The sequence below is a fragment of the Leptonychotes weddellii genome, chromosome 16 (assembly GCF_054177405.1).
Source record: "Leptonychotes weddellii isolate Sample4059 chromosome 16, ASM5417740v2, whole genome shotgun sequence".
NCBI classification, from domain to species: domain Eukaryota; kingdom Metazoa; phylum Chordata; class Mammalia; order Carnivora; family Phocidae; genus Leptonychotes; species Leptonychotes weddellii.
The window spans coordinates 8,854,715-8,881,516 of NC_138384.1; the positions used below are offsets into that span (position 1 = coordinate 8,854,715).

Consider the following 26,802-nt stretch of genomic DNA (forward strand, 5'->3'; position numbering starts at 1 on the left):
ATCAAATTGGTGTTCTCTGTGTCATACTTTCAATATAACCAAAGCAAATTAATTAAAAATATTCCAAGCACAAACATTCCATCATTCCTCAGGTAAGTTGCTCCTGTGGTCAAATATCCTGGAAATTCTAAGAACCACTCTGGTCATTATTCCAGTTCATTTTTCCACATAGCTACAATTTCCAGTCTTCCTTGTACTACTCTGAAATGCCATTCTCAAATCCTGCCTCAGATAGGCATCCCTTCCAAGGATCAAGAACCTGCCTTGCTGTAAATCCCCACCTACAACCTGCCCCATGTAGGAAATCCATGTTAATTCCACCAAACTGTAGCTATAAAAACAGCAATCATGTACAGGAGGAAAAAAGATTGAAAGGAATAAAATGGAATTAACATATTTATGTGGGATGTTATATATAATGTGTATAAAACAGGTTTCCAAGGTTTTTTAAATGGAAATTTCTAAAATATTGAGACCGTATGACATGTTTTTGGAGCATTTTGTTGAAAGCTCAAATATGTATATTAGAAACTCATTTTTCTGCTATTTTCGATTGACAGGAGTATATTTTTCTATGTTTCCTACCTGTAACCAGAGGAAGATGACCCAGGCTAGTCAGTTCAACTCAACAGCATGGTCCAAGTGGCAAGGGGGCCTGTCTGCCAGCTTGTACTGTGTTGAACAGGCTGCAGGCCCAGCTGGTGAGGGGCTGTGTGCCATGGGACAGGAGGGGCACCTTTCCTAATTCTCACCGAAAGTGCCACGTGGCTGGTGGCACTAGTCTTGATAGGTGATGATCCTGTGGTCCAGCAGTGCCATTTTGCCCCATCTAGTCCTCATCACAGGGGTTCAGAAGGGAGCACATAAAATATATTTCAGTCCAATTTCGTCTTTTAAAAGGAAGTAGAAAATGAAACAAGTAAGCCTGAAGCTGGTATTCATCTTTAGTGTTTGGACATTTAAAACCAGAGGCTCCAGACTCAAGTGAAGGCCCTTGAGAAAGCCATGTGATTATCAGATTCCTGATGGCCTACGTTCCAAGTCAACACCAAGTGGAGTCTGGAGGGACAACACACAGGGAACTAAAGTATACGAACCTGTGACACAGAAGGCACTGTGTCCAGAACTCCCCATCATTAGCATAATCACTTCACAATGCATGAAGTCACCTCAGAAATTAATTACCTGGCTCAGGTTGGGCACCCACCTAGAAGCTGAGGTGGGATTCAAACCAAGTGGCTGTGACCCAGATTCAATATGCTTTCCCCATGAAGTACCAGTGTGACCACAGGCAGCCACCGAAAAGATGCAGGACCTGAGCCAAATCACTCTAAATGGGGCCCAACTCCACCTCCTACCATATTTGTAGAATAGAATTGACTGGAATGGACATGAGCTACAGCCTTTAGGAGTTGGAAGGGGGAGAAACTGAGAGTAAGAGACCTATTAGGCACAGTCCTTGGATGGCAAAGAGTCAGTAGGTGGACTAGATGGGAGTGATTTGGTTTTAAGTGACAGAAACACAGCTCACACCAGCTCACACACAAAGGGGGGGTTTTCTGCTCTGTAATATGACAAGGCCAGGGGTGAAGCAAAGGTACTCTTTTGTTCTCTCCCATTTCACCTTGCCTTCGCCCTTCTTACTCTGTCTCCTTGTGGCAGGAAACATGGCTGCTAGAAGCCCGTATGAACATCCTTCTAGCTCCCAGTGCCTCAGGAAAGAGAGCATCTTCTCCACTGACTCCTGATTTGTCTGGCTTAAGCCAAGTACCCATCTTGGCACGAACTACTGTGGTGTAGTTCATGCAAAACGCTACCAACACTTTCATTGCCACGTCCCCCAGGATGGAGCTGTTACTAACGAGGGTGGAAGCAGGTGCCGGACAAGACCACAGATGCCACAATGGGGAAGCTGTGGGTGGGGAGGGTGCTGCTGAAGAAAGGTAAGAGGCTTCAGTTGCTATTATTATGTCAGCCACTGGCTTTCCCACTAATTCCTCGATCCCTTCTCTTTCTCAAAAAATAGACTTCAGGGCTGTTGTCCCAATTTCATCTGCTGTGTACATCACTCTACTTATGACCCTCTTCACATGGCTATGAAAATGGACAAATGAGCAGTGCCATGGCAAAGACACACACACTTTCATCATGAACTTGCACCGACAAAGAAGAGGATGGAGATACCCTCTGTGCTAAGTCATCAGAACAGCAAAAGTATCTCTGACTACCAGTAAATAAAGCCATGGGGGGCTGGGCTACCAGAGGCGAGGTTCCCGGGAGGCCTCCACCGCACAGGTTTGCCAAAGCCCTGAAGATCTTTCCTATGAACTTGTCACAACTTGCCTCTGGAATCTACCAATTCCTGGCCCAAGAACCCAAGCTCCCTCCCGTTTCTGGCATAACTCAGCCCTAAACCTGCCTCCTGCAATTCTGTCCTGCAGATGAGCTGCTCTCTCTCAGCCACAGCTTGAATCAAGTTCAAGCTTCAACAGGACTTTCAGGAACTCTGGTACTGACCTCACCTCTGCCTGCCCCTCCAAATTCTTCCCACCCCCCCCACCCTGCTCTCCTTCTCTGACACTCCCCACCTCCCTCCCATCCCTCCAAAGTAGTTTTATAGCAGGATCTAATCTAATCTTCATGGTTAACCAAGCACGGAATCAAAACAGAAGATGTGCCACACTTCATCAAATGTAGGTTCCATTTTCTCCAATGGCCCCAAGAAAAATAATTTATATGATTTCAAAAGACATGTCTTCCCCCCGCCACACATACACACACACACCCGATATCCATTAGGGATCTTAAAATCCATAGATCTTTTGATACCCTTCTGTAAGCCAATAATTTTTCAGCCTGGACCGTATCATAATGGGCCATCGTTTAGTGCCCTCTCTATAAAGTATTACTGTTAATGTTTTCTAATTTTAGCTCCTCAAAACTTCCAAATAATACTCCTATTACTCTGGGATTTTTCAAATATGACCCTATTAGTCCAATCTGTAGCCTTAAAACCTTATTCTTCTCAACTGAGGCAGGTAAACTAGTCTTCTGTGTTTGGATGAAAGCTCTTCTCACCCCTTTGGTTACTTTAGCTCTATCGATTTAACATTCATTGACAAGTAATAAATTCCATGGAAAACAGCTCGTTGGAAAACCATAGAAAGTACCTTTTAATCAATTGAATAAGAAACTAAACACTCCCAAGTTCTCATAACCCTGGTGAGGAATTACAATGAATGAAGAGATGTTATATTAATTAAACTCTTGGAATGCATCCATAATGCTTAATGGAAATGGAAGCCGGAGGAGGTCTGAAATGCCTGGGAAACACCCATCCCTGAAACCCACTCGCAACGACCAAAGAAGCTGTTCAAGTCCAATCATTTACATCATACAAAAATAAAGACTTACAGGGAAAAAATGAAATCAGAAGGGAAATAACAAAAATTCATCTAGCTTCCGTACACTGGTTTATTCACATTCTGATTTGGTTCTACATTATCTATTATGGTTATTTAGAGTTTCTTTCAATCCCCAAGAAGAAAGTGAGTGAGGCTGCAGAATTCCAGGGCATTCATTCACTCACTCACTCATTCAACAAAGGACCTGAAATGCAAGTATCCACTGAGTACCCATATATGGCAGGTCCCATGCTTAGAGGCTTTCCTAGTTTTATTACAACTACATGATAATCATGTGGACAAAAATCCAGCTTACGGAATGTCATCAGTGTGCCTCACACTACACCAAATACTGGATGTTCAAGTATTAGCACAACGAATGATAAGCTAAACATCGCTATCAGTCTCTTTAGTTCACATATGTGGAGACTGAGGCTCAGAAAAATTAGATTTCTTGTCCATCATCATGGGACTCTCACGGCCACTAATTGTATGTTCAAAACTACTTTTCGTTAGTTTAAGATTTCCAAAGTCACAACAGATCCTGAAGTGGAAAGCAAACATTGCGAATAAGATCCCATCCTTCAGCAGGATGGGAAAACATACTTCTGGATTAATAAAATATAAAACATGCCATGCTGATGTGTCACCCATAGAACTGGGGGACACAATCCTGTTTTGTTCAGGCAAAGTGAAACAAAGGAATACTATGTCTACAGCTAGACAATGTTTAAAAATGATGTAGGAAAACAGAAAGGGCCATAGAGGAGATTTACTATGTAGGGCTCCAGTCCCTAGGTCGTTTAAATTGGAGAAAATGCAGACAGGTTCTTCTCCATGGCCTCCTAGCATGTTAAAAATTATGATGTGCTATCTTCCACCTTAAAAAGAAATGGATACAAGTCCTAGCACACAAATACTCATATCAAGAAGGACTACTTTAAGTAGCCACAGAAAGAAAAACCTAGTTAAACTTGTCATTTAAAAAAGCTTTCCGGGCGCCTGGGTGGCTCAGTTGGTTGAGCGACTGCCTTCGGCTCAGGTCATGATCCTGGAGTCCCGGGATCGAGTCCCGCGTCGGGCTCCCTGCTCGGCGGGGAGCCTGCTTCTCCCTCTGACCCTCCCCCCTCTCATGTGCTCTCTGTCTCTCTCATTCTCTCTGTCTCAAATAAATAAATAAAATCTTTAAAAAAATAAAATAAAATAAATAAAAAATAAATAAAAAATAAAAAAGCTTTCCAACACACATTAAAAAAAAAAAAAAAAAAAAAACACAACTATTTCCAAAGTTTCCAAATGTAATTTCTGAGGCTCTTCCTTAAAAAAAAAAAAAAAAATCAAAACAAACAAAAAAGCAACACTGTAATTGTGGGGGTTAGATCCAGTGCAAATTTCACAGAACACCTGGCTTATACAGACCACACAAAATGCCTGTTGAGGGGAATGGCATTCCTTTCTCTTTGAAAACCTGGCGAGAAAGTAATCACCTTCTTCTGTGATTTCGGCCACTCTCACCCTGGCTAAGGAGAGGTAAAGGACGGGCAAGAGGCGTTAAGTCCTGAGGCCCAGCAACGAGAGCAGGTGCTATTCTCTTGTCTTTGGCAGGTCAAGGCACCCATTTCGATCATGCCATGTCTCACCTTCGGATGAAACTAGTTCTCCAAAGACCCCGGGTTCCCTGAGAGCAGGCTCTTCTTTGTTGTGTCTGCCCAGCACCTCCTGTAGAGCTTGGCATAACGCAGCCACGTGCTACGGGTGGGAGAAGCAGGCCAATGAACAGATCTAGGGGCCAAGAGCCCCTTCTGCTACTGAATTGCCTAGAAGTTTTACCCTCAGTAAAGGTTAAGCCCTGGTTAAGAAGTAACTCAAAAAATAAAAACTAAAGGTGTTTCTTTGGAGTGATAGAATAGTTGGGTATCCTGATAATGGGTGGTGAGTAAACAAATATGTATGTGTGATTATCTATGTGGGATAACATTTCATAGAACTACAGACACACACACACAAACGAGTCCATGCCGAATAAAATCCGTGGTGTTTATATTACTATACCAATGTCGGTTTCCCCAATGTGATCAGGCACCAGGGCTGAATCAGATGTTGTTATTTGGGGAAGCTCGGTGAGGGATAACCAGAAACTCTTGGTACTAGTCTTTGCAACTTTATGAGAGTCCAAAATTATTTTGAATTAAAGGGTTTTTTAGAAAGACTAATGCTAGTAGAAAATGCCAACAGGTCAAAGGATATAAACTGCCAGGTTAAACTGAGTTCTAGCAATTAGCGATTTCTGAAAAAGACAGCAGACCATACTTTGTTTTCTCCCTGATGCTTGCCCTTTAGGTCAGTGCTGTTAGGCAGAAATAATGCAAGCCCCATGTGTAATTTAAATTTTCTAGCAGCCATATCCAAAAAAAGGTAAAAAGAAACAGATGAAATTAACTCTAATAACATTTTATTTAACCTAGTATATCTGAAATATCATTTCAGCATGAAAGCAATATAAAAAATGTTAATATTTTACATTTTTTACAGTGTCTTCAAAATCTGATAGGTATTTTATTTTACACTCATAAATCATTTCAATCTGGGCCAGGCACATTTCAAGCACTCAACTGCCACACGTGGCCAGTGACTACCATACGGGACAGCTCGACTCTCCATACCACCTTTATGTTGCTGTTAAAAGTCACCTGGGCTGTTTCCGGGGCACCTGGGTGGTGCAGTAGGTTTAGCATCTGACTCTTGATTTCGGCTCAGGGCATAATCTCAGGGTCGTAAGATCGAGCCCCACAGAGCCTGCTTGAGTTTCTCTCTCCTTCTGTCCCTCCTCCCTCCCCCATCTCTCTCTCTCTCAAAAATAAATAAATAAATCTTTGCAAAATAAAAACAAAACTCCCTTGTGCCGTTTTCATAATTAAAGCTTTTTATTTCCTTTGAACAAGTGGTTATCTCCAGAATTTTAGGCCTACTTCATGGTGTCAGTATATACCACCTGAGGGTGATAATATCTTGAAGAAGTTCAGTCTATTGATGAGCTTCCAGACATAATTTATTAAGAAAGAGCAGAAGGAAGGGAGGGAAGGAGGAACGAAAGGGAAAGAAAGCCAAAATCACAGCTCAACTTGAAAAAGTTTTCTGGTCTTGAAATTTTTTTCTGGGAACAGTTGTGGATCCTTTTTATCCAGATCATCATGAAATGAAGATAGAGTCTCATCAGTTTTAAGGAGTTTGGGTACGGCCAGCAGGAGAGTCTTTGATGCCTTTCCTGTTCCCTTCTGGTTCAAAGTTGTCTCCAACATGGAAGATCAGTGAAATAACTACAGACAGGCTTGAAGTAACCACGGAAGGGAGTGTTGAGGGCTGCCCTCTGATGTTCCAGCTCTCCACCCTCTTCTGCACCAGGGTGGGTGTGCACCCTCCTGCAGCTGAAGCTGCATGTGGCCACGAAACTGGCTTTGGCCAACGGACTGTGAGCAGATGTGACAGTGTCCCGTCTAAGCAGAAACATGCCGAGCAGTACACGGGGTCAGCATGCCTTTCTCTTCCTCTGTCACAACATCCAGCACCGCGGGCTACCCTGCCAGCACTCGAGGCCGAGTGAGCTCCCCATCTAACAGCCACCCAAGCGACTCATGATGGAAACGGAGCTGAGCAAGAAATAAACCTTTGTTCTTTTAAGTCCCAGAGATTTCGAGGTTGTTTGTTATTACAGCATCACCTGGCCTGTCTTAACACATAACTCAATTGTTGACTCCGTGCGTGTGACATCAACAATTCCATCCAGGGTGTCTCCCCGAATATCAGGGCTTATCGCATCTGCTATATAACCCAGGCTCGGTTTTACAGTGGTTTCATTACCAACCATAAAAACTGTAACAGTGGAACTGTATAAACAAACCGAACAGTGTTTTTACTGTAAAACATGAATGTAATATAAATATTTGTCTTTGCCTTCTCTCAGCATCTGTAATGAGAGCAGAAAATTCATGCCATATGTTTATAGCATGAAGAAGGGAAAAAAGAGATCTCAACAATTCATCATGTGAGTGCCAGCTGAGCTGTTTAATATTTGTAATTCATCCATTTTCTTTCAGATATAAATCCTCCACAAATCATAAAACCCTGATGACTGTAAGTTACCAAATTCATGATTATTTCTACAGGAGGGCCCTTGCTAGGGAGAAGGTGACCGTGGTGGTATGAGGTCAGTTTCTGTGACAAGATGAGAAACAAAACAGTGAGTCACTGCATTAGACCGTGGCCTCTCCGAGCCAGCCTCGACGAAATCTGAATATGAAACCACTTCTCTGAAGACTTCCAAAGCCCGGTCCTACCTCTAGCTGGCAGCGCATCTGCATGTCTTGGGTCCTGACAGCCCCTCCTTTCCTCAAGCCTCACAGGGAGGGGCACTGAGCAAGGGAAGTGCCTTCTGCCTCCTGTAGGACCCTAGCACCTCGTTGGTGGGGGGGGGGTGTTACCGCCACCATCAAGGTCTGTGCCAGGCACAGACTCCAGCTCCTCACACAGGGAGCAACAGGGGGATGTTTTTACTTCAGAGACGCAGTGGAATCCTTGATGTGAAGCTGCTGAAGCCTGCCCAAAGTGTTTGTGCAGCCTTTCAGGATACGAGCCGAGAGGCACAGAGAATGATTCAATTTTCTCCAAATTGGCTCACGGACCAGAGGTTTCTGGAAACTGTCACTGTCCTACAAAATCCAATACCACAGAGAGGAAGCTATGTTGAGCGCAAAGCAAATCTAGCCAGTGGAGGCTCCGTCTGGCACTCAGGAGGCCGGCCCCTCATGGGCGCAAGAGGTGCTGGTGGGGAGAGGGGAAGGTAGGAATGCCATCATGGGTTAGAACCCAAAGCGTGCAAGCCATGTGGAGGTGACATTCAGCAGCTCTCCACATGGTGGGCACCATGTGGCACGTGTTACTGAGCACGGCCCGGGAGCCCGGCACTCCTCTCAAGCATCCTAGCACTCGGGGACACAGTATCCCCGTTTTCCATAGTTAGATCAAGAGGTCCACGGAGGAGCACCCTGACTGAGATCACACACTGCCAGAGAACGACAAGCCAGGGTTCCTACCTAAGTTGGGCTGATCCTAAAATCTGTGCTCATAACCACTAACCGGACAGCTAGAGTCACAGAAAAACCTTCTGTTAACCAACCAGTCCTACAACAGCCAAAAGTGTTCTGAGAAACACAGGCCTTGAGTATGCTCCTGCCCAACTGCCAAATGAGCTCACACCCTAAACCAAGTCCTGTTCTCCTCCCCGCCCGCCCACATACATACACACCTACTAGAGTATTTATATTACTGTTATTGTTGTTGTTGTTAATTTACATGTCTGTCAACACACTTAGACTCCTTGAGGGCAAGGACAACGTCTTATGTATCTACATATGTTCAGAGTCTAGTGGGATGCCTGGCATATGATAAGGTGTCAACACACGTGTGCTGCTGAGTAAGGAGACCACTGGCAAATAAGCAATGCATAACCAAAGCATGGACTGTAAGCTCCCTGGAGGCAGGAACCTTTGCTTCCTTAGTCACTGCCACATTGCTAGTACTTTAGGGTAGCACCTAACTCAGAGGAAGGGAGGGAGGGTGGGCAGTGGAGAGGGAAAGCTTTGTGGGAAGGACACCCACGGGAGGGGACTCACAGGATGTGGAGGGGCTGGTTAGGTGGACAAGCTTGGCTGAGGTCCTTCCAGGCACAGGAAACATTCTGGGCTGAGATGCAGACACACTGGGGGGTTTGGGAGGAACGGTGAGGCTGAGACAGTGAGACAAGGAAGAGAATGGCAAGAGATGAACCTGAACAGGCAGGCAGGGGCCACACCTCCCAGAAGCCCCAAACAATCTTTCTTATCCTTACTAGCACTTGGAGAGCACACACGAGGCAGCCAGGACCCAGGCCAGGTCATTCCAAGGACCCAGGCCGACTGGTTCATAAATGGCAGAAAGAGTATTTGAACTCAGGCAGACCAGATTCCAAGTCTGCTGCTTATACCCACGTGACTTATCTTACAGATCAGTCCTTTTAGACTGATGAAGTAAGCGAGTTTTAGCAGCCCCTCCAAGCAGGTGCTGAGTAGCTGAACAGGGATGCACTGATGCAAAAGGAAACCTTTCCAACAGCCATCCTGTTGATCAGGTGAGCTATTTATTCCTCTTCAGTAAAGTCTTTATATACCCCCAGTTTGTCCACTTATAAATGTAAAATATATACTATCTTTTTAAGAAATCTATATTTAATTATACAGCATCAGTGAAACTTCACTTGGGGAATGAAAATCTAACATAAATGAATGCATGCAATAGAAAAAGCTGTAATTTAAAATAAATTACTGTGTTAGTTCAGAAAAAAAATTTATTCTCTTCAGAGAAAAAAAAATTGCTATCTGGTGTTAGGTAGCCCCACTCAATTAGAAAGTGGCATCAATAGCAAAGAACCAAATAACCCCCACCCTAAATTCCTCCTCTCCTGGAGCAGCTTCCACTGTCGAGCCCAACCAGGAAGTGTGTGCAGCGGAGCTGGCCTGAGCTTCATTAAGGCTTAAAGTCAATTAAGCCACGAATTGGAACAATCATTCCTCCTTTGCAAAGTATTGATATTTTTTTCCTGGCCGCTTTAGGGCTTTTCCAGCACTCAAGAGGAGATTTATGTTAGACAATTTCTTTCTGATTAAAACAAATCATAGCTCAACAATTCTAATTTCCTCCTTTCTAAGCAAGAAATGATCAGAGAATGCTGAAAACAGTGATCAAACCCATCGTGCAGAGGCCGGCACTAAGAAGCTCCAAAGACACTCCCTAGAGGTGTTCTCTCTCTCTCTCTCCCTTCCTCCCTCCATCCCTCCCTCCTTCTTTCCCTCCATCTCTCTCTCTGTCTCTCTTTGCACCTTGATCTTTGTCCCTCCTCTCAGTGCCCATCTCGTGTGTGTCTGTCTGTCTTTCTCCATATGTCTGTTTCCCCGACCCCCTGATGTCTCTGTCTCTCTGTCTCTCTCTCTGCTTCATTCTCTTTCAGTATACATTTACCTTGATAGGCTTCCGGACGATTACTTATTAATTGAAAGGGAAAGGGACATTAGAAGCAAAGCCAACCCAAGCTGGTTTTCTGACCTAAACAATAGGAAATGAGAAGGTTCCTATGTTGACCTCCAAAAGCCCAGCATCATCGGAGGCCTTTTCATTTATAAGCAGTTAATGGTTTCTGTTCGGCCTTCTCTCTCTCGATCACACACACTCTCAAGGAGAGACCAGAAACCTCCTGAATCCATGCACTGGCCTTCCACACAGTGCCCACTACCTTCAGAGCTGACCTCTCTACATCAGTGATCCATTCTCCTGTGCTTCAGAATAGAGTTCACTTAGAAGTCCGGTCCTCACTGCAGCCAACTCCCACTGCTCCAGAAAGGCTAGAGAAGCTGGTTGACTGAGATTTCCCAAATCAGGATCCGTGAATTTCAAAGAACTGGAACTGCAATATGCTTAACATAATGTCCCATAAACAACGAGTCCTTCCTTAACTAGCTACAAGGCAGCTGAAGAATTGAAGGCACCACAGTAGCATCAAAGTGAAAATCAATTTGCACAGCTCAATACTTCAGAAAAATAATCTGGTTGCTTGCACCTTCTGCTGGTCTAGTCTCCAAAAACAAACCAACCAAACCGTCCCTTCCCACAGTGACGGGATGCTGCTGCTTAGGTTATAACCAGAAAGGCCCAACTGTCAACCTGGTTGCATTCCCAGTCATTCATTCCATAAATACATCTAAATCCCTCCGACTAATCAGGCACTAGGCTACAGGCTGGGGCAATACAAAGAAGAATAAAACAGGCACGGCTCCTGTCTCCCCTAGCATTTCGTCTCTGCTGCTTATAGGCTGTGTGAGCTCGGACAAGGTCCTAAACTTCCCTGTGCCTCATATCCTCTTCTGAAAACAGGATTCATAATATTACCTACCCAACAGGTCTGCTATAAAGATGAGCTGAATTAAGGATTTCAAGTGTTTTGCACAGTGACAGGCACACAATGTTAACTACCATTATCATCATTATTATTATCATAAAAATAAGGAGGAGAATCAAGCAAACCACCCAACTGAGCATTAAGTGTTAGGTCCTTATATTCCTGTCTTACGGGCAATTCTATGCTCTTTTATATATATATAACAATAGGCGGGAGGACAGCATGATAATATGTCTCAAAAGAAGGCACAATTGCCTAAGGAACATCAGATTGGCCAGTTACCCTCTCTGGGCCTGTTTTCCTATCTGTCAAGTGTTTAAGGAGTTAAACTGGCTGTTCTCAGAAAGTCCTTTCCAATGCTAAAGTTCTACCATTTTATAAACACAGTACACCCAAATGTGATCTGTTAATTCATAATTGTCCCTAAAAAGACAAAGAGCTTCACTAATTCACGTCTGAATTTCTCATTATGTTATTCTTGCACAAAGTGGCTCACGTCTTTGCTGTATCCCCTAAAAGTAATGGCTAAAAGAATCATGCAAAACCTAGCGGGTTATACATGACTACGAAGAACTTTATTTTTAACATACACTTGAAAGTAATGTAGAATTAGTTCTGTTCTTCTTTGATGTCTCCCCAAAACCATCTGTGTTGGCAGGTCTGCAAGGATGCCATAATCAGCGGCTCAAGCCTATAATACAACTAAGATCACTGGCATCCACCAATAATGCAAATTTACCCAGAGCCGAAAATACACTTTTAACTAGCTCTCAGCTCTCCACATTTATAGTCCAGGCAAGCTGTGAACCATCCCAAACAAATGCAGTTATAAAATGACCACTACTTATTTCTAAATGGCATTCTGGGTAGATCTGCCTCGTGAAAGGGTCTGGCTCAGTCTACTCCTCAAATACCCACCACTATCCCTACGAGGGGCGATCGGAAGGTTCCAAACAGCAGGATAAGTAAGATGAAAGGAAGGGTCTCTGAAATAAAAACTGAGCAGACGGCCTGACAATAGAAGATCTGGGAGTCGCACTCACATTTCCAACCATCCAAGAAACAGGGATGGTCTTGGGCAGGAGGCTGGCCGAGCTTTTGGGAGAGTGGCGGCAGCAGCATCTTGAAAGGGAAAGTGCTAACAGGAGACAACCCAGAACTATAGGGACTAAGGCCAGCGTGACGCTCACACTGGCCCCATCAGAAGCTGGGCCTACCCTTCCATATTGAGTCTAGTCAAGCTGGCCACGCAGGGGTGACCTTCACTCAGGAAATCGTGTTCCTAAGTAGGCTGCTCACACTTGACAGTTTCCTTCCTTGCTTATGCCTGCTCTCCCAGCATAATTATAAAGAGCCCCTCCTCTGGCTCTCAGCATGTCCTGATTTGAACAATAAATTGTCTGATCACCCTACTCTTGAGAGAGGACTGCAGATAAGTAAACACGTTTCTCTCTATTTTCACAGAGTTTCTAAGAATGAGGACCATTTCCGCCCACAATTTGTTAAAGGTTCTCAGAGCAAAAGACATTGGAAGGGATGATTATTTTTATCCTTTGGGACTCAGTTGATGGATTTAAAAGCATTCTTTGAATGTCAGGAAATAAGCAAGTATAGTGAGCATCAGTCTCATCCTTTGCGGCTCACGGCTGCCACTTGAGCCCTGCTGACCTAGGGCTTGGCTAACGGGGTCTCTGGCCTCAATGCTCCCCTCTCTATTCAGTCTGAGCATCCAACTTACTGCATCACCATGTGTGGACCTACATCATGCCCACTTGGATCCTTCAATGGCTGTCAGGACGGAGAGAATAAAGCCCATTCTCCTAGGAGAACTGAATCCAAAGTCCTGACGATATGGCTTCAAATGGCAACTTCTGGCCTCTTCCCTGACATTGCATCCAAACCTGACTATTCCCCCTCCCCTCTGCTCATGCTCTTCCTTGCACTGGAATGTGCGCCCACCATCTCAGCCAACTACAGCTTGCCAATAGCTCCTTCTTCAAGGATCTTGCTTTGAAGCACCTGGGGAAAGCATCTCTCATGAGTCCTAAAAGTACCATTCTTACCATGCTCACTGGGTACTGTAACCCATGTTAGTACCCAGTGATTACGGTAATGACAATATTCTAAACTGTCTTTTATCACCCACTATACCAAGCACAAGTATTTAATAAATATTTGTACTATTTAAAAAAAAAAAAAGTCTGAAAATCTTTGGGCTAGTTAGCAAACTAGGTTGTGAGAACATCTAATTTTGTAAGCAAAGATAAAAATCTGCCCCTGCCCTCTTATAATTAAAAAAAAAAAATCACTCAATCAATCAATCAATCAATCAATCAATCAATCAAACAGCCTGAGAACTGTAGAGGGGTGCTTCTCAATTTTTGAGTGAATCAGAATCTCCTGGAGCGACTGCAAAACACAGATTGCTGGGCCCCTTGTCTAGAAACTCTGATCCCTTAGGTCTTGGGGTGGGGCCCAAGAATTTACATTTCAAACAAATTCAATGGTGACTCTGTAGTTAAAGCAGCTCTGGGTCAGGAAAGGGATTTGAGTGGCCCTTGGAAGTTTCTGCAACATTGGAAACCACCAGGATTAATCAATGAAACACTACTAAGACCATTACAGATGTGTTCTCTCCCTTCCTGCCTTAAAAAAATAGCACCCTCCCATCCCCCCCTTCACTTTTGTCTTCATATTGCTTACAATTTTATGTAGATTTTAAGCATCCTGTAATTCATCAACTAATTCTCTCCTGGCTACACATTCCAAGTAATTAAAGTTCAGTAATAACTTATTCTTTCTGCTCCAGCACCTGCATTTCATTTGTTTATTTTCCCAGAGTCATAAATCTGAAAGGCTGTCAAAGTGCCACAATATTAGTGCAATAATCAAAGTTAATTAGTCCCTCTCAATAAACAACAACAAAGCCATTACAAAGATGCATTGAAGTTTCTCCCAGCTACCCAGTTTACAGATTACATTGTAGTTGGAACAATTAGACTCTGAGAATTGCAGGGTAAATGAGTGCAGTGTTCTTTAGTCATTTAAAAGGAGACTGTGCACTTCATTCACACTGATTCATTAACTCCATGGAAGGCAAAGCAGGTCCGGGCTCTGCATCTGCTGCCCGCTAAAGGATGCTGGAACAGACGGGAGCTCTCCCCAGCTGCCAAGCCTTACCAGGCGTATCCGAGACTCCAATAATAAAAGAGGACAGAGGTTGCAGAGCGAGGAGAGGGGCCAGCCTGACCGCCAACTTTTAGTCACCCGATGTCTTCAATAACTTTTGATTTATTATTTAGGGAATTTGAGAGATGTGGGCATCAGGCAGATTCTGATGAGAAGGCAGCCCAGGGAAACTCGGAAGACAGGACCAAGGCCGGTGGGTAGGAGACGCTCGGAGAAAGATGCTGCCTTCAATATGAGAGAGAACTATGTAATTGAGAGGTGCACAGAAATAGGAGGGTTGCCTGGGGAGGGAGGAGATTACCCATCACTGGAAGAGTACAAGCCAAAGTTGGAGGATCTCTGCTCAGGGAGGCTGTGTGAATGGTCTGCACATTGGAAAGAGGTCAAATGAGATGACTGGACAGTTGACACCACCCTAAGAACTTGCATTTGGAAGCTATCACTGGGCGAGTGTTCAGGTCTTGTCCTCTGAACTCACTGCCCAGTTCCTCTCCAGAGATCCTTCTGCTCTTGAAGTCATGGCCCACGTGGATGTTATCCATTGCTATGCAACACACTTCCCCAAAGCACTGTGGTTTAGAATGGTAACCTCACCAAGTTTCTACAGGTCAGGAATCCTGAGTGGGTCTAACTCAAGCTCTTTCATGAGGTCACTGTCAATCTGACAGCCAGAAGTCCCCTGCAGGCTTGACGAGTCTGGAGGTTTCCAAGAAGGCTCACTCATGGGGCTCTGGGTGGGAGGCCTGGGTTCCTCCTCACATGGGCCTCTCCAGAGGGATTGCCTGAGTGTCTTCACAACACAAGGCAGCTGGCCTCCCCCAGAGGGAGTGATCCAGGACAGCAAGCAAGGAGGAAGCCTCATGCCTTTTATGACCCTCCCTGAAGTCCTAGTCCCTCATTTCTGCCACATGCTATTCATTAAGTTTATCACTAAGTACAGCCCACATTCAAGGGGAGGAGAATCAGGCTCCACCTCCTAAGAAGAAGAGTATCAAAGAATCAATGGAGAGATTTTAAAACCACCGTGGATACTTGTGACGATTCATTTTTTAGGGGTCTCCAAAAGCCAGTCACATCTGCACCCCCTGGCTGACTAAGCAGCAGGCACAAGTGCCTGATGAGTGCCCTGGGGTCACAGATTTGGTTTTTCTCCACTTCTCTCCCTCACCAAGCCCAGGCTCTGCGAAAGGCTGGCCAGCTCTGTACCACCAGCACCAGGGAGGTGGACAGCCACCTCTCCACCCCCTGGGGATGGGAGGAAACCCCTGGTCCTTAGCTCATCTGAATATTAACTGACACATCGATAGGAAGATAAAGACAGGCTTGGCTATGTCGTAGGACTCTGACCATTTATTTAAAAAAAAAAAAAAGTCATTTTCCAACAAGATTTCTGAGTATTTGTTTAATTTAGGGATATGTGAACAAGTCAGTCTCTCCTGAAGCTACCATTTTGAGTCTTTACCATGTGTGTGCTACATTCGGTACAAGAGAATTATTGCGCCTTCTGAGACCCTGAGCAGTTCATTGAACCCAGAACATTTGACTCACTAGGTTGCCATTTATTATAAAAAGATAGAACTCAGGCACAGCCAGATAGAAAAGAAGTAGAGGGCAAGGTGTGTGACAACGAGCACATGCTTCCCTCTCCAGGGGCACCACTCTCCAGGATCCCCATGTGCTCACCAACCCAGAAGCTTTATGAAACCTCTCCTTTTTGGGTTTTTAGAGAGGCATCATTACATAGGCATGTTTGATTAAGGCACTGGTCATTGATAACTGAACCTGATCTCCAACCCCTCTCCCCTCCCCAGGGGTCAGGCGGTGGGACTGGAAGTTCCAACCCTCTAATCACACAGTGGGTTCCACCAGAAACCAGCCCACATCCTTGGGTGGGGTCTAGAACTCAACTCATTCACATAACAAAAGACACCTCTAGGAGCTCACCCCAAACACAGGGAGGAAGACCAAATGTGTGTTTCCTATCATACATCACAAGATCACAATATGTGTTATTTTACTTCATCCCTCACCTTGACTGAGAACATTAGCACCATTCCGCAGGTCAATAAACCAAGGTTCAAAGACATTACCAAATTTGCCCAAGGATACCCAGTGAGCATGTGTGGGAACCATGATACAATCCTGAGTCTCTATGACTCCAAAGCTGAGGTTCCCTTTACTCCACTGGGCTGCCTCCCTATAAATTATAATTAAAAATTATTCTATAAATTAAAAATTAAATTTATAAATTAAATTTAAAATAGCCTATAAATTAAAAATTATAAATTGAATATTAGTCTATTTTAAATATACACTTGAAATAAACCCTAGCCCATTACAGTGTGCGCCGCCCCACTCTGAGACTGGCTGCCCCCTTTACGCTGTATCTCTGCATCTGTCCTTGGGTAAGAGGTTTTACTGTTTCTCCTCTCTGTTTAATCTAACACCTGCAATATATGAGACTCTCTGTAAATGCCCCATAATAAATATGAAAAACAGTCTCTAGCATGTTTTTTCCCTCTTAAGTAATGGAGTCTAAATGCCTAGTGGCCAGAAGCAGGCCTTTGAGCCATTGGCTGAACACCATCTCAAGATGAAATCCGTCTCTTCAAACTATGTCAAAATTGCTTAATAAGAACTCAGGGGACCCCGTATTAATGAAAGGATGCATCTGCTTTGGGTTTCACATGATTGGGAGTGATGGTTTGGAGCTAGTCACCTATGCTTGATTTCCACTCTTTAAAAACCCCACAGTTAATCACAGCCCTCGTTATACAAAGGTTACAATGGATATAAAGTTTGAAAGATTCAGTTCAAGAGCGGTGGCCAGAGGAAAAAAAAAACGCAAAACGAAGACACAGAGAGAGTGATCAAAGAACAATGAATAGCACCCAAGACTACATCAATGCAAAATGTTCAGAATGAGAAATGAAATGGAAAACTTGAAGGACAGGACCAGGCACAAGTCTGGGGCATTCTGGAGAAAGGGAAAACTCAGAATATTATTGCAATAATTATGTCCATGAGGGGGATGCATAATTTATTATCTAACAAAGAATCTTTCCTGAGCCTGTGACAAGAAAGGTCAAATAAGCAACTCAAGTAGAACAGTAAATACTCCATACACCACTTGAAGTGGAAGTCTGGGAAGGAGAGGGAACTTGGTGAGGTGAGTTTCATCAGCTCCACCAGATTACCAAAAGGGACCCAGGAAGCTCTCTTTCCTAGGGAATCACAGGGGCCCTCGTTATCATGAACAGAGAAATATTCACATATAAACACGCAAACCTCTATGAATACAATCTCTGGCTACAACTTTAAAAAAGAGAGGCCAGTCTTTTTACACAACACACACCAGGAATTTTGGATTAGGTGACGAGATGGCTTTGGAGCCAGGCAAATATGGCTTCATACCCAAGATCTAACCCATAGCTCCCAGCTAGGTGAGCTTAGGCAAGCCTTTTGGCCCCAGCTAGCATCCAATGCCTCATCTGCAAAATGGGTTTAACACGTAACAGATATTTCATTGCTAAATGCTAAGCATCCATCGTGCCTTACAGAGAGACAAATATGAATACCCAACCCCATCTGCAGGGGATAATAATAACGTGACATTTTGAAAATGGAAGTGTCCTAAGGGGGAACTCTAGAACTTTATCTTTACCTTTGTGTGTGTGTGCGTGTGCTTATTGATTTAAGCAAGCGGTTTATATAGTTTTTGCTTGTTCGCAGACTTATTTATATCATACTTTATTTATTGAAAATCCAATACTACACATAAAAACAATTTTTAAAGCAAAGAAATGAGGAACCAATCTAGCAGCTGATTTAAGATGAATTTTTCCCAATAATCTACAACTATTAATAATATTAATAGTTTTTATATTTTTCGTTTAGCTGAAGATCATTCAAAACAATGGGGATGAGCCCTATAACTTGCAATGCGCTAAATGATGATCATCTTCCCCGAGCCAAGTCACCAGCTCAGGCAGGCACATCACGTGCTGCTTGCCTCCCCACAACACTCACCACTCACACACTGCATAAAAGAAGGCATTCACCTAAGGTCTCTGATCTATAAGTCAAATTAAGGGATTAAAGCTTCTATTCTCAAAGGGGAAATTCCCACAAATGCCAAAGCTACACCAGATCATAAAGCCACTGAGTACATTTGAGGGTGCTTAACAGTAGCTGGATTTCTCCAGTGGTCCTTAAAAGTGCAAGCCATTTATTGCTCGGCATCCCACCCCAACACTCTTAATATCATGTCACGAAAACACAGGGTGCTGGTGTCTATTCAAAGCACAGCAAAGTGTCAAACCCATGTGCCTAATACATTGGTTGGTACCAAGTCCTCTGTATGTGCAAATGCTACTAAAACCACTATTTCCAATGCTTATCAGTGAGGCTGCAATACGATGTGATACCATTAGCTTTCCACATGCCTTCCCTCCAACGAGATAAACAGCCCCGGTATCAACTCTATCGAAGACGGGAATAATTATGACACTTCAGTCCCGCCAACATCAAATTGCGTGGTTACAATCAACCGGGCATGCGCTCTCCCTAACACATGCATATCCCATTACCTCTGACTAATAAATCTTTTCTTTTTACCCCTCATCTCCCTGCTTTCTCAATAACCATTCTGGTATAAGCCATCGCTAGCTGTTCCTGATGACTGATCCCTTAATCATCTTTCCTAAATATATGCAAAGTGTATTTCTTTGTAAATACAAAAAAAAAGCAATCTCATAAATAATTAAGATGGCTTTTCAAATGACAGTTGAGTGCTAATATGAGCTACACTGGAAAATACTAATCAACAAACTAAATACACATCTAATAAAATGTAAGAGTCCAGACACAGGAAGACAGAGAAAGAATTCATTGCAACTCCATTTGAATCATGCTGATAAACATCCTCCCTACAGCTCCTCTTGCAGCCACTTGGACAGGTTAAGAAGAGTAAGCATTACTTGTACCTTCGTGTACAAATAAATTATTATTATTATTGTTATTAATAGCAGCAGATAAAATTGAATACTCAATCTACCCCCAGCAACATGTTAAATACTACACATACATATGGTCAATGCATTTAATACTCACAGCTACTTAGGTCTCCTGGCATAGATATTATTATTTGGATTTTACAGATGAAGACACCATGGTTGGAGAAGAAACTCACCCAAGGTCATAGGATGTATTTGCTTCTAAGCTTTGCCATTATAACAAAGCATATTTTATAGCAGTGGTCATCAGCTGGACATGATCTGCCCCATCAAGGGACATCTGCCCAGGAGGCATCATGAAGACCACCCAGCCTGCCTTCTCTAGACCTCTTGGGAATCTTGGCTAAAATACCCATGAGAAAACGAGAGCAGCTGAGCTGGATCCCTGCTGCATTCTCCTGGCCAAGAGCATGTCAAGCAGTCTCTAGGAAGACCTGAAGTCTAGGCCAATTAAAAACATAAGTTAGAAAAGCATGGGCTTGAAGTCTTCCTTGGGGACCAAAGCTTCTCACCAAACTAAACATAGTTGAGTCACTCCTCCCTTATGACAGGGGAACAGCTCCAAGCCACATTCTGAGGAATCAGGAGTGGGTCATATAATAACTCCAAGGGAGGGCCATCAGCCCCTCTTCTCAGGCCAGGCCATTTTTGCCCACCTGGTTGGTTATCTCCATCTCTAGTAGATGCTAGAACTTCTGAACATTCATTGGGCCCCATGTTTCACTAACGGGCAGCCCCTATATGTGGAGTCTCTTACATGATAAGCAGATTGAGTAAGGGCCTGGCACATGGGAGGCAGGCTGGAGTCCCCCACTCTTTTGACCCCCCCAGCAACCCCAGCCATGGCCCCACCCCTTTTTATCCTGTACACAACTGGTAGGTAGGCAGGTGACCTCAGGCCCAGCTGCTTTAGTTCTATTCAACCTCCTTGCTCCCCAGGACCAGAAGCTTTAGTTCCCAAGTTTTAAGAATCTAAAAATCAGGAACGGTAACAAGGTGAGAGAACAGAGAGGAAGCGGGAGCCCCCCTTAGGCCTTCTAAGAGCTCAACATTGAGTTGCTGGAGTCTTGTTGTAGCTGTTTATAAAGTGCATTTTGATACCTGATCAACTATTGTCCTTTGCATAAGATCCCCCTGGAGTCCTCAGATTTCAGGATGGAGAGTGGGACGGGCCATACCTCCATAAACACAGCAACAAAACTTGCCTTGGATAAATACTTACTGGAAAGGAAAATATCAACCACACAGCACAGCGGGGACTCAGACAAATCTACCAGTGTCCCAAACGTAGAGAACTTACATGGAATCTTAACAGCCAGACAGTGCTGCTAAATGAAAGAGAACCAACCTGATCCTGAAAAGAGGAAAGTAAACTTCCTACTCAGCCAGCCATATGGGCTCCTTGGCATACCTAGGGAAAAATCAGGTTCTTGTCTTAGAGGGAGGGGACACTAGTCCGTAATCCACTTAAGGACACGAATGAGGTAGATCACATCCTCCTAAGGAGGACTGCTTAACAACACAGGTACTGAACCCCAGTTCCAGAGATACTTCATTTAAATACAAATGGGGAATGATGGGCCTCCCTCCTGTCCCTCCTTTTTAAACTATGCTAAATCGATTGGCCTTTTAAGAGGGTAGTTTACTTCTATATTGTCCATGTTATCCAATTTTAATTGTTTTCAATTCTTATTACTAACTTTGAAACAACCAAAACATCTCAGCAGGAGGGCATTATCCCATGAAATAATTATTAGTAGTCATAATTACATATAGGCTTTTAATATAATTCCATATGGAATGTATTTTCATTTAAGTTGTATTTTACTAAATAGCTAGATCCCCCAAAACTGGTTTGAGAACGCTAAAGGATGTCTTGAATGAAAAGGGATTGCTTAGAACAATAAGGTACATCAGTGTTGCTCCCTGTGAGAAATTAGGGTTAATCCTGAAATTAATCTCTCAGATAGCATCTAGCAATTCTGAAAGCAAAGCCTGAAAGGTCACAAACATGCGTGATGCCGAATGTGGTAGACAAGCCGGCCATGAAGTAGACAGACTTTGGGTTTGGAGGCCAGATGGACAAACTGTGCCAGAAACCTGCCTCCGGGCTTATCAGATGTGGGACTCTGGGACGTCCTTTCACCCTTCTGGGCCCTCCCTTGGCTCTTCTGTAAAAAGGAGGAAACCAGGCTTTTGCATCTCCTGAACAGGGATATAAAGTGCCTCACCTGGGACACAGCACATGACAGGGACTCACTAAAGGGTGGTTGTGAGATGCCCCACGGTGACCGTGAGAATAATGTCCCACCGGCTTGGAGGCAGACACGAAGGTTCTGGAACACGGCAATTCTAGAAAGAGCCGTGAAGGCAGGGAAGCAAAGACCAGGCAGGAAAGAACAAGTTGGGGAAGGAGGCATGAACTCCATCTCCAGAGCCAAGCTGAGAATGCCCACCGAGCCCTGGCACATGCAAGCCAACGCTGAGCCAAACAGCCCACAGACTTCGGAGAGCGCTTTTGCTGCAACAAAAAACTCTGGATCATTTCAAGTCTCCCATGAGGCGCCAATATGCTGCAGTACCTTCCTGGCTCTGCTACCAAAAGGATTCATCCCAGATAAAGTATGAACATGCTCAAGCTGGCTAGCAGCTGGAAAAACTGGAGTCAATCAAATTGACCTTGAGAAACACAAGAAGGGGGTATTCAATGATGTGCCAGATTAAGTGCCTGCACAGAGATGAGGTAGGGAAGGGCCTGCAGGAAGCCAGCCCAGCACTCCCTGACGGTGGGGTAGTGAGGGGGCTCACGCAGATCACGAAGGCAGGTTTGCAGACACCTCACGCTCTGCAGACAGTGCGACAGCACGAACCGGCTTTGGGCACCAGACTTGAGCTTCCACAATCATAGTCAAGGGGGCTGAGGAAATGGTAGAATGGTGCTCACAGGGAAGAGACATGATAAAGAGATTAGTCTCAACCTACAAAATTTGATTTAAATGTTTGAAATGCCATGCGAGTATTAGTTTTGTTATTGTTCCCATTTCCTTTACTCATGTGTCTGACAGCAAGTATTTTGGGGTAACTCTTTCTCTGGGAGCACGGTTGGCCAGGCGACGTCAAGTAACTGATACTGTAGAATGAACACAGGCAAGGATGCATTGTGTCATCTGGGACTGACTCCCAGACACCAGAGTATGGCTTCAAATGCAAGAAAGAGAAACTAAATGGTGGGTCTTTATGCTCATGCCATTCGACCTTCTTTGTCAGAAGTGAGGAAATGGGAGACACAAAATAGACTGAAAGGCTCGCTAAGGCCCCACAGGTAAATAGGGAACACCCAAGACTTGCTGCCTCTGCATCAAACAATGGTGATAATGGGTTAAATAGAGATGTACGTGTGCTCGTACATAAGGAAGGAAGAAGATCATTTCTAAAATGCATAAACATTTATGTTTTAGTATTACCTTCCAAGACTGGTTTAAATATTCCTATCATCGTACAATATGGCTCTTACATTATCACTAGGGCCACTGAATTCCATTTTGTCCAGTCTAAGTCTAACACTAGATGGGCAAAATGGTACAGGTTTGACACTATCTGTTGCTAGATAACGGTCGTCTTCCTCATTGACAGTGGGGATGGAAACCACTACGATCCCACCAGATGACTACTGGGAAGCTGCTACCAAGATTTTAAATACAAAGACCCTTTGAATCAACGGGTCCACTGCTAAGATTCTGCCCTATGTCACTCATGAAAGTATATATGAAGAATGCTCACTGCAGGACAGTTTAGACCCAATGTTGGGTGAAAATACAGGAGACCGAACTTTAAGAGAGCATCACTCGGAATAGCAAAACAACACAACCTCAAAGTCCACCAAAAGGGACACTGCTCAGATAAGCTGGGGCATAAGCACATGATGGGGATTATATCGCAGTGAAAAAACAAGGTGGACCTATATGCACTGAAAGAAAAGATCTCCTAATGGTATTAAGCGAAAAAATTCAAAGTATGTAACAGCATGTGTATGTTTGCTAGAATATACAAGAAATGGTTAATAATATTTACCTTCCAAGAGAAGGACTGGGAGGGACTTTCGCTTTTTATTTTCTACCTTCCCAGACCTGTGTGAAGATTCAGACCCTATGCACATGTTACCATCTGTTCGCCTTGTACATCTCTGAAGGTGATTACTACCTCACCTAATACAGGCTATTACTTAAGCATTACAGGGATACTAAGATCATCAAAAGAAAATGGGCCCTGTATTTTTTTTTTTCAATTTAACTCAAAGAATTCAGAGAACTCAAGACAAGGGTTCATTTGAAATATACTGAATTTGAAATATTTCATTTGAAATATACTGTAAAAAAGCAGAAACAAATCTTCCTTTTCTTAACTTTGATAACTTTTTAGCCTAGAACACCAGACACTGTCCTAAAGGAATCATGGTCTGTTTCTTCCAATGGCAAAAAATCTTCCACAGTGTTCAGAAAACGAAGACATCTTTAATAAAAAAAAATAAAAAAATTTTAAAAAGGAGAGGGGGGAGCCTGGGTGGCACGTCTGACTCTTGGTTTCGGCGCAGGACGTGATCTCAGGATCCTGAGATCGAGCCCCCTGTCGGGATCTGCATCCAGCATGGAGTCTGCTTTGGATTCTCTCTGTCCCTCACTCTGCCCCTCCTGCTCTCTCTCTCTCTCAAATAAATAAATCTTTAAAAAAGAAGAAGAAAACAGGGCGCCTGGGTGGCTCAGTTGGTTAAGCGACTGCCTTCGGCTCAGGTCATGATCCTGGAGTCCCGGGATCGAGTCCCGCATCGGGCTCCCTGCTCAGCGGGGGGTCTGCTTCTCCCTCTGACCCTCTTCCCTCTCGTGCTCTCTGTCTCTCATTCTCTCTCTCAAATAAATAAAATCTTAAAAAAAAATTAAAAAAATAAAAAAGAAGAAGAAACCAAAGACAGCGTTGGGAAGGATTGTCCAACCCCCTTTATGCTCCGCTCACAGCCACACGAGGGTCTCCTCCTCCTCTTTCCCTTCCTCCTCCCAGGGATGCGCACACAGGCCACTCCCTCTGCCCAGTCTGACCTTCTCCATCCTCCCCCAGGTCGCTTCCTTCTCAGAGACTCCAAATGTCCCCCACCTCCAGGCCTTATTCACCGTTTGGGAGTACTACATACTTCCTAGTACCTAGTACCAGCATTTCAGGTTCACACTGATGTTTCTGTGTTTTTGGTTAAATCTGACTTCCACTTTGGGGTAAAAGCTGTAGAGACAGTATAGCCCCCAGTACCCATGACAGGGTACACGTCATAAACATGTGAATGACCAGCAAATAAACGAACACAGTCTATACACTCTTCCTCACTGGCTCTGGGGCCGCAGGGACACCCCCGCAGCACCTCTGTCACCTCTGCCCCTGCCATCTGGCTCCAGCCACACTGGCCTCCCTGCTGATCCTGAATCCTCCAGGCACACTCCTACTTCTGTGCCTTGGCACATGCTGTTCCCACCACTTAGAAAGCATGTCCCCGACACTGACGCAGCTTGCTACTTCACTTCATTCAAGTCTTACATCAAATGTCACCATTTCAGAGAGTTCTCTGCTAAGTACCCAAACTAAAATAGCCCACACTGTAACTGTTCATCCATCTCTCTGCTTCACTGTGCTTCATTGCATTTATAACAATCCGGCAGGGTGTTAAATATTAAATCTAATTATCCCTTATGGTCCATTTCTCTGTACCTAGACAGTAAGCCCAAGGGAGGGCAGGGATTTTGTTCTGTTTGATATGCTACATCCTCAGCCTCAAGAGTACTGCAGGCCTTCGATAAATGTTTGTGCACAGACGTATCAGCACCAACATCCACGCAGAGAGAGAAAAGCGAAAAGTAAAAAACAGAGGGTTAAAGCCCACCCCCTTCCAATCTTAAAAACCATTAGCATAACAAACTCTTAGGTGTATGCATGGGCGTTAACCACATTTTATTTTCTTAATAAATGAGAGGAATGAGTGAACATTCTCAAACCTCTGACTAATAAAGCAGATGACATTGACAATGAACCATAAACAATGTATGGATACAGGCTTGCCTGTCCTTTCATTCATAAAATAAACACAGCGAATATGACTTTAAAAATAAAGAAAACGTTATTTGAAGAGCAATAAACTTTATGCACTGCACTAAAACCTCCATGTGTTTATCCCAGCATGTGTATTTGACAATTAAAAAAAAAAAATGGTCAAGGGCTTACTTACCCATTCTCCTAAAATCTGTGACACAGCTTCATTGGCCCTTGTCACATTCCTACAGGCAAGGATCACGTGTGCACCATGGAGGGCAAAAGACTTGGCAGTTTCAAACCCTATGGTTTAAAGGAAAGTCAACATTAGAAGACACAATGCAAAACACTGACTCACCTGAAGGGCCTTTATTGAGCACCGCGCACATTGCCCCAGCGGCTCTCAGCCAGAGGCAATTTGTCCCCTGGTAGACAGCTGCAAATGTCTAGAGACATTTTCAGTGGTCATGACTGGGGACAGGGTGCTACTGGCCTCTAGTGTGTAAAGGTCAGGGGTGCTACGAAATACCCTACAAAGCACAGGACAGTGCCCACAACAAAGAATCATCTGGCCTGAAGTGTCAACACTGTTGAGGTTGAGAAAACCTAGCCCAGGAACACACCATCCCCAAGGCGTAGGACAAACCATAGGAGAGCTCACAGCACAGTCCACCATATATAACAACCGCCTAGTGAGAAGATCCTGTGTGAAATATAAAGAATAAGGATGTATAAAGACTCAGACATGGCCACTGCCCTTGAAGAGTTCACACTCATTATAATAAGAAAAAACAGACCTGCAAAGGAAAACAAACATACAACACTTTTATTATATTCTGGACAATGCACTCTGCACTGTGCTACACGCATCCAAAAATGGCAGCCTGGGGTTCTTACACCCACCCTCCCACTGAGAACAATTAGAAGAGCTAGACCAAACAACACACATGCACACACATGCACACATCCTTGAAGGCACAGAGGGACACTATGACTGAGGATTTGGGGACCTGGAAAAGCGGGAAAGCCAAGAGAGATGAGCCAGCTTTGGTGCTGCCATGCCCAGTGAAGGTATTCTTCAAAAGTAAAGGTGAACAAATTTTTAAACAAACCAAACAAGACAAAGGAAAAGCTGAGAGGCTAT

At 44.0% G+C, this 26,802-nt stretch overlaps 1 protein-coding gene across 5 annotated transcripts in view; it reads right to left on the reverse strand.

The window, feature by feature from the left end:
• The window catches only part of WWOX (WW domain containing oxidoreductase), a 918,520-nt gene that overhangs the window by 841,720 nt on the left and 49,998 nt on the right, over window positions 1–26,802 (reverse strand). For all 5 annotated transcript variants that reach the window (XR_014140793.1, XM_081806336.1, XM_081806335.1 and 2 more), the window contains exon 5: window positions 25,855–25,961. Coding sequence is in view for 4 of the 5 variants with exons in the window: in XM_081806336.1 (XP_081662462.1) it covers window positions 25,855–25,961 (107 nt within the window). In the remaining variant the exon portion in view is untranslated. The remainder of the gene's footprint in view (window positions 1–25,854; window positions 25,962–26,802) is intronic.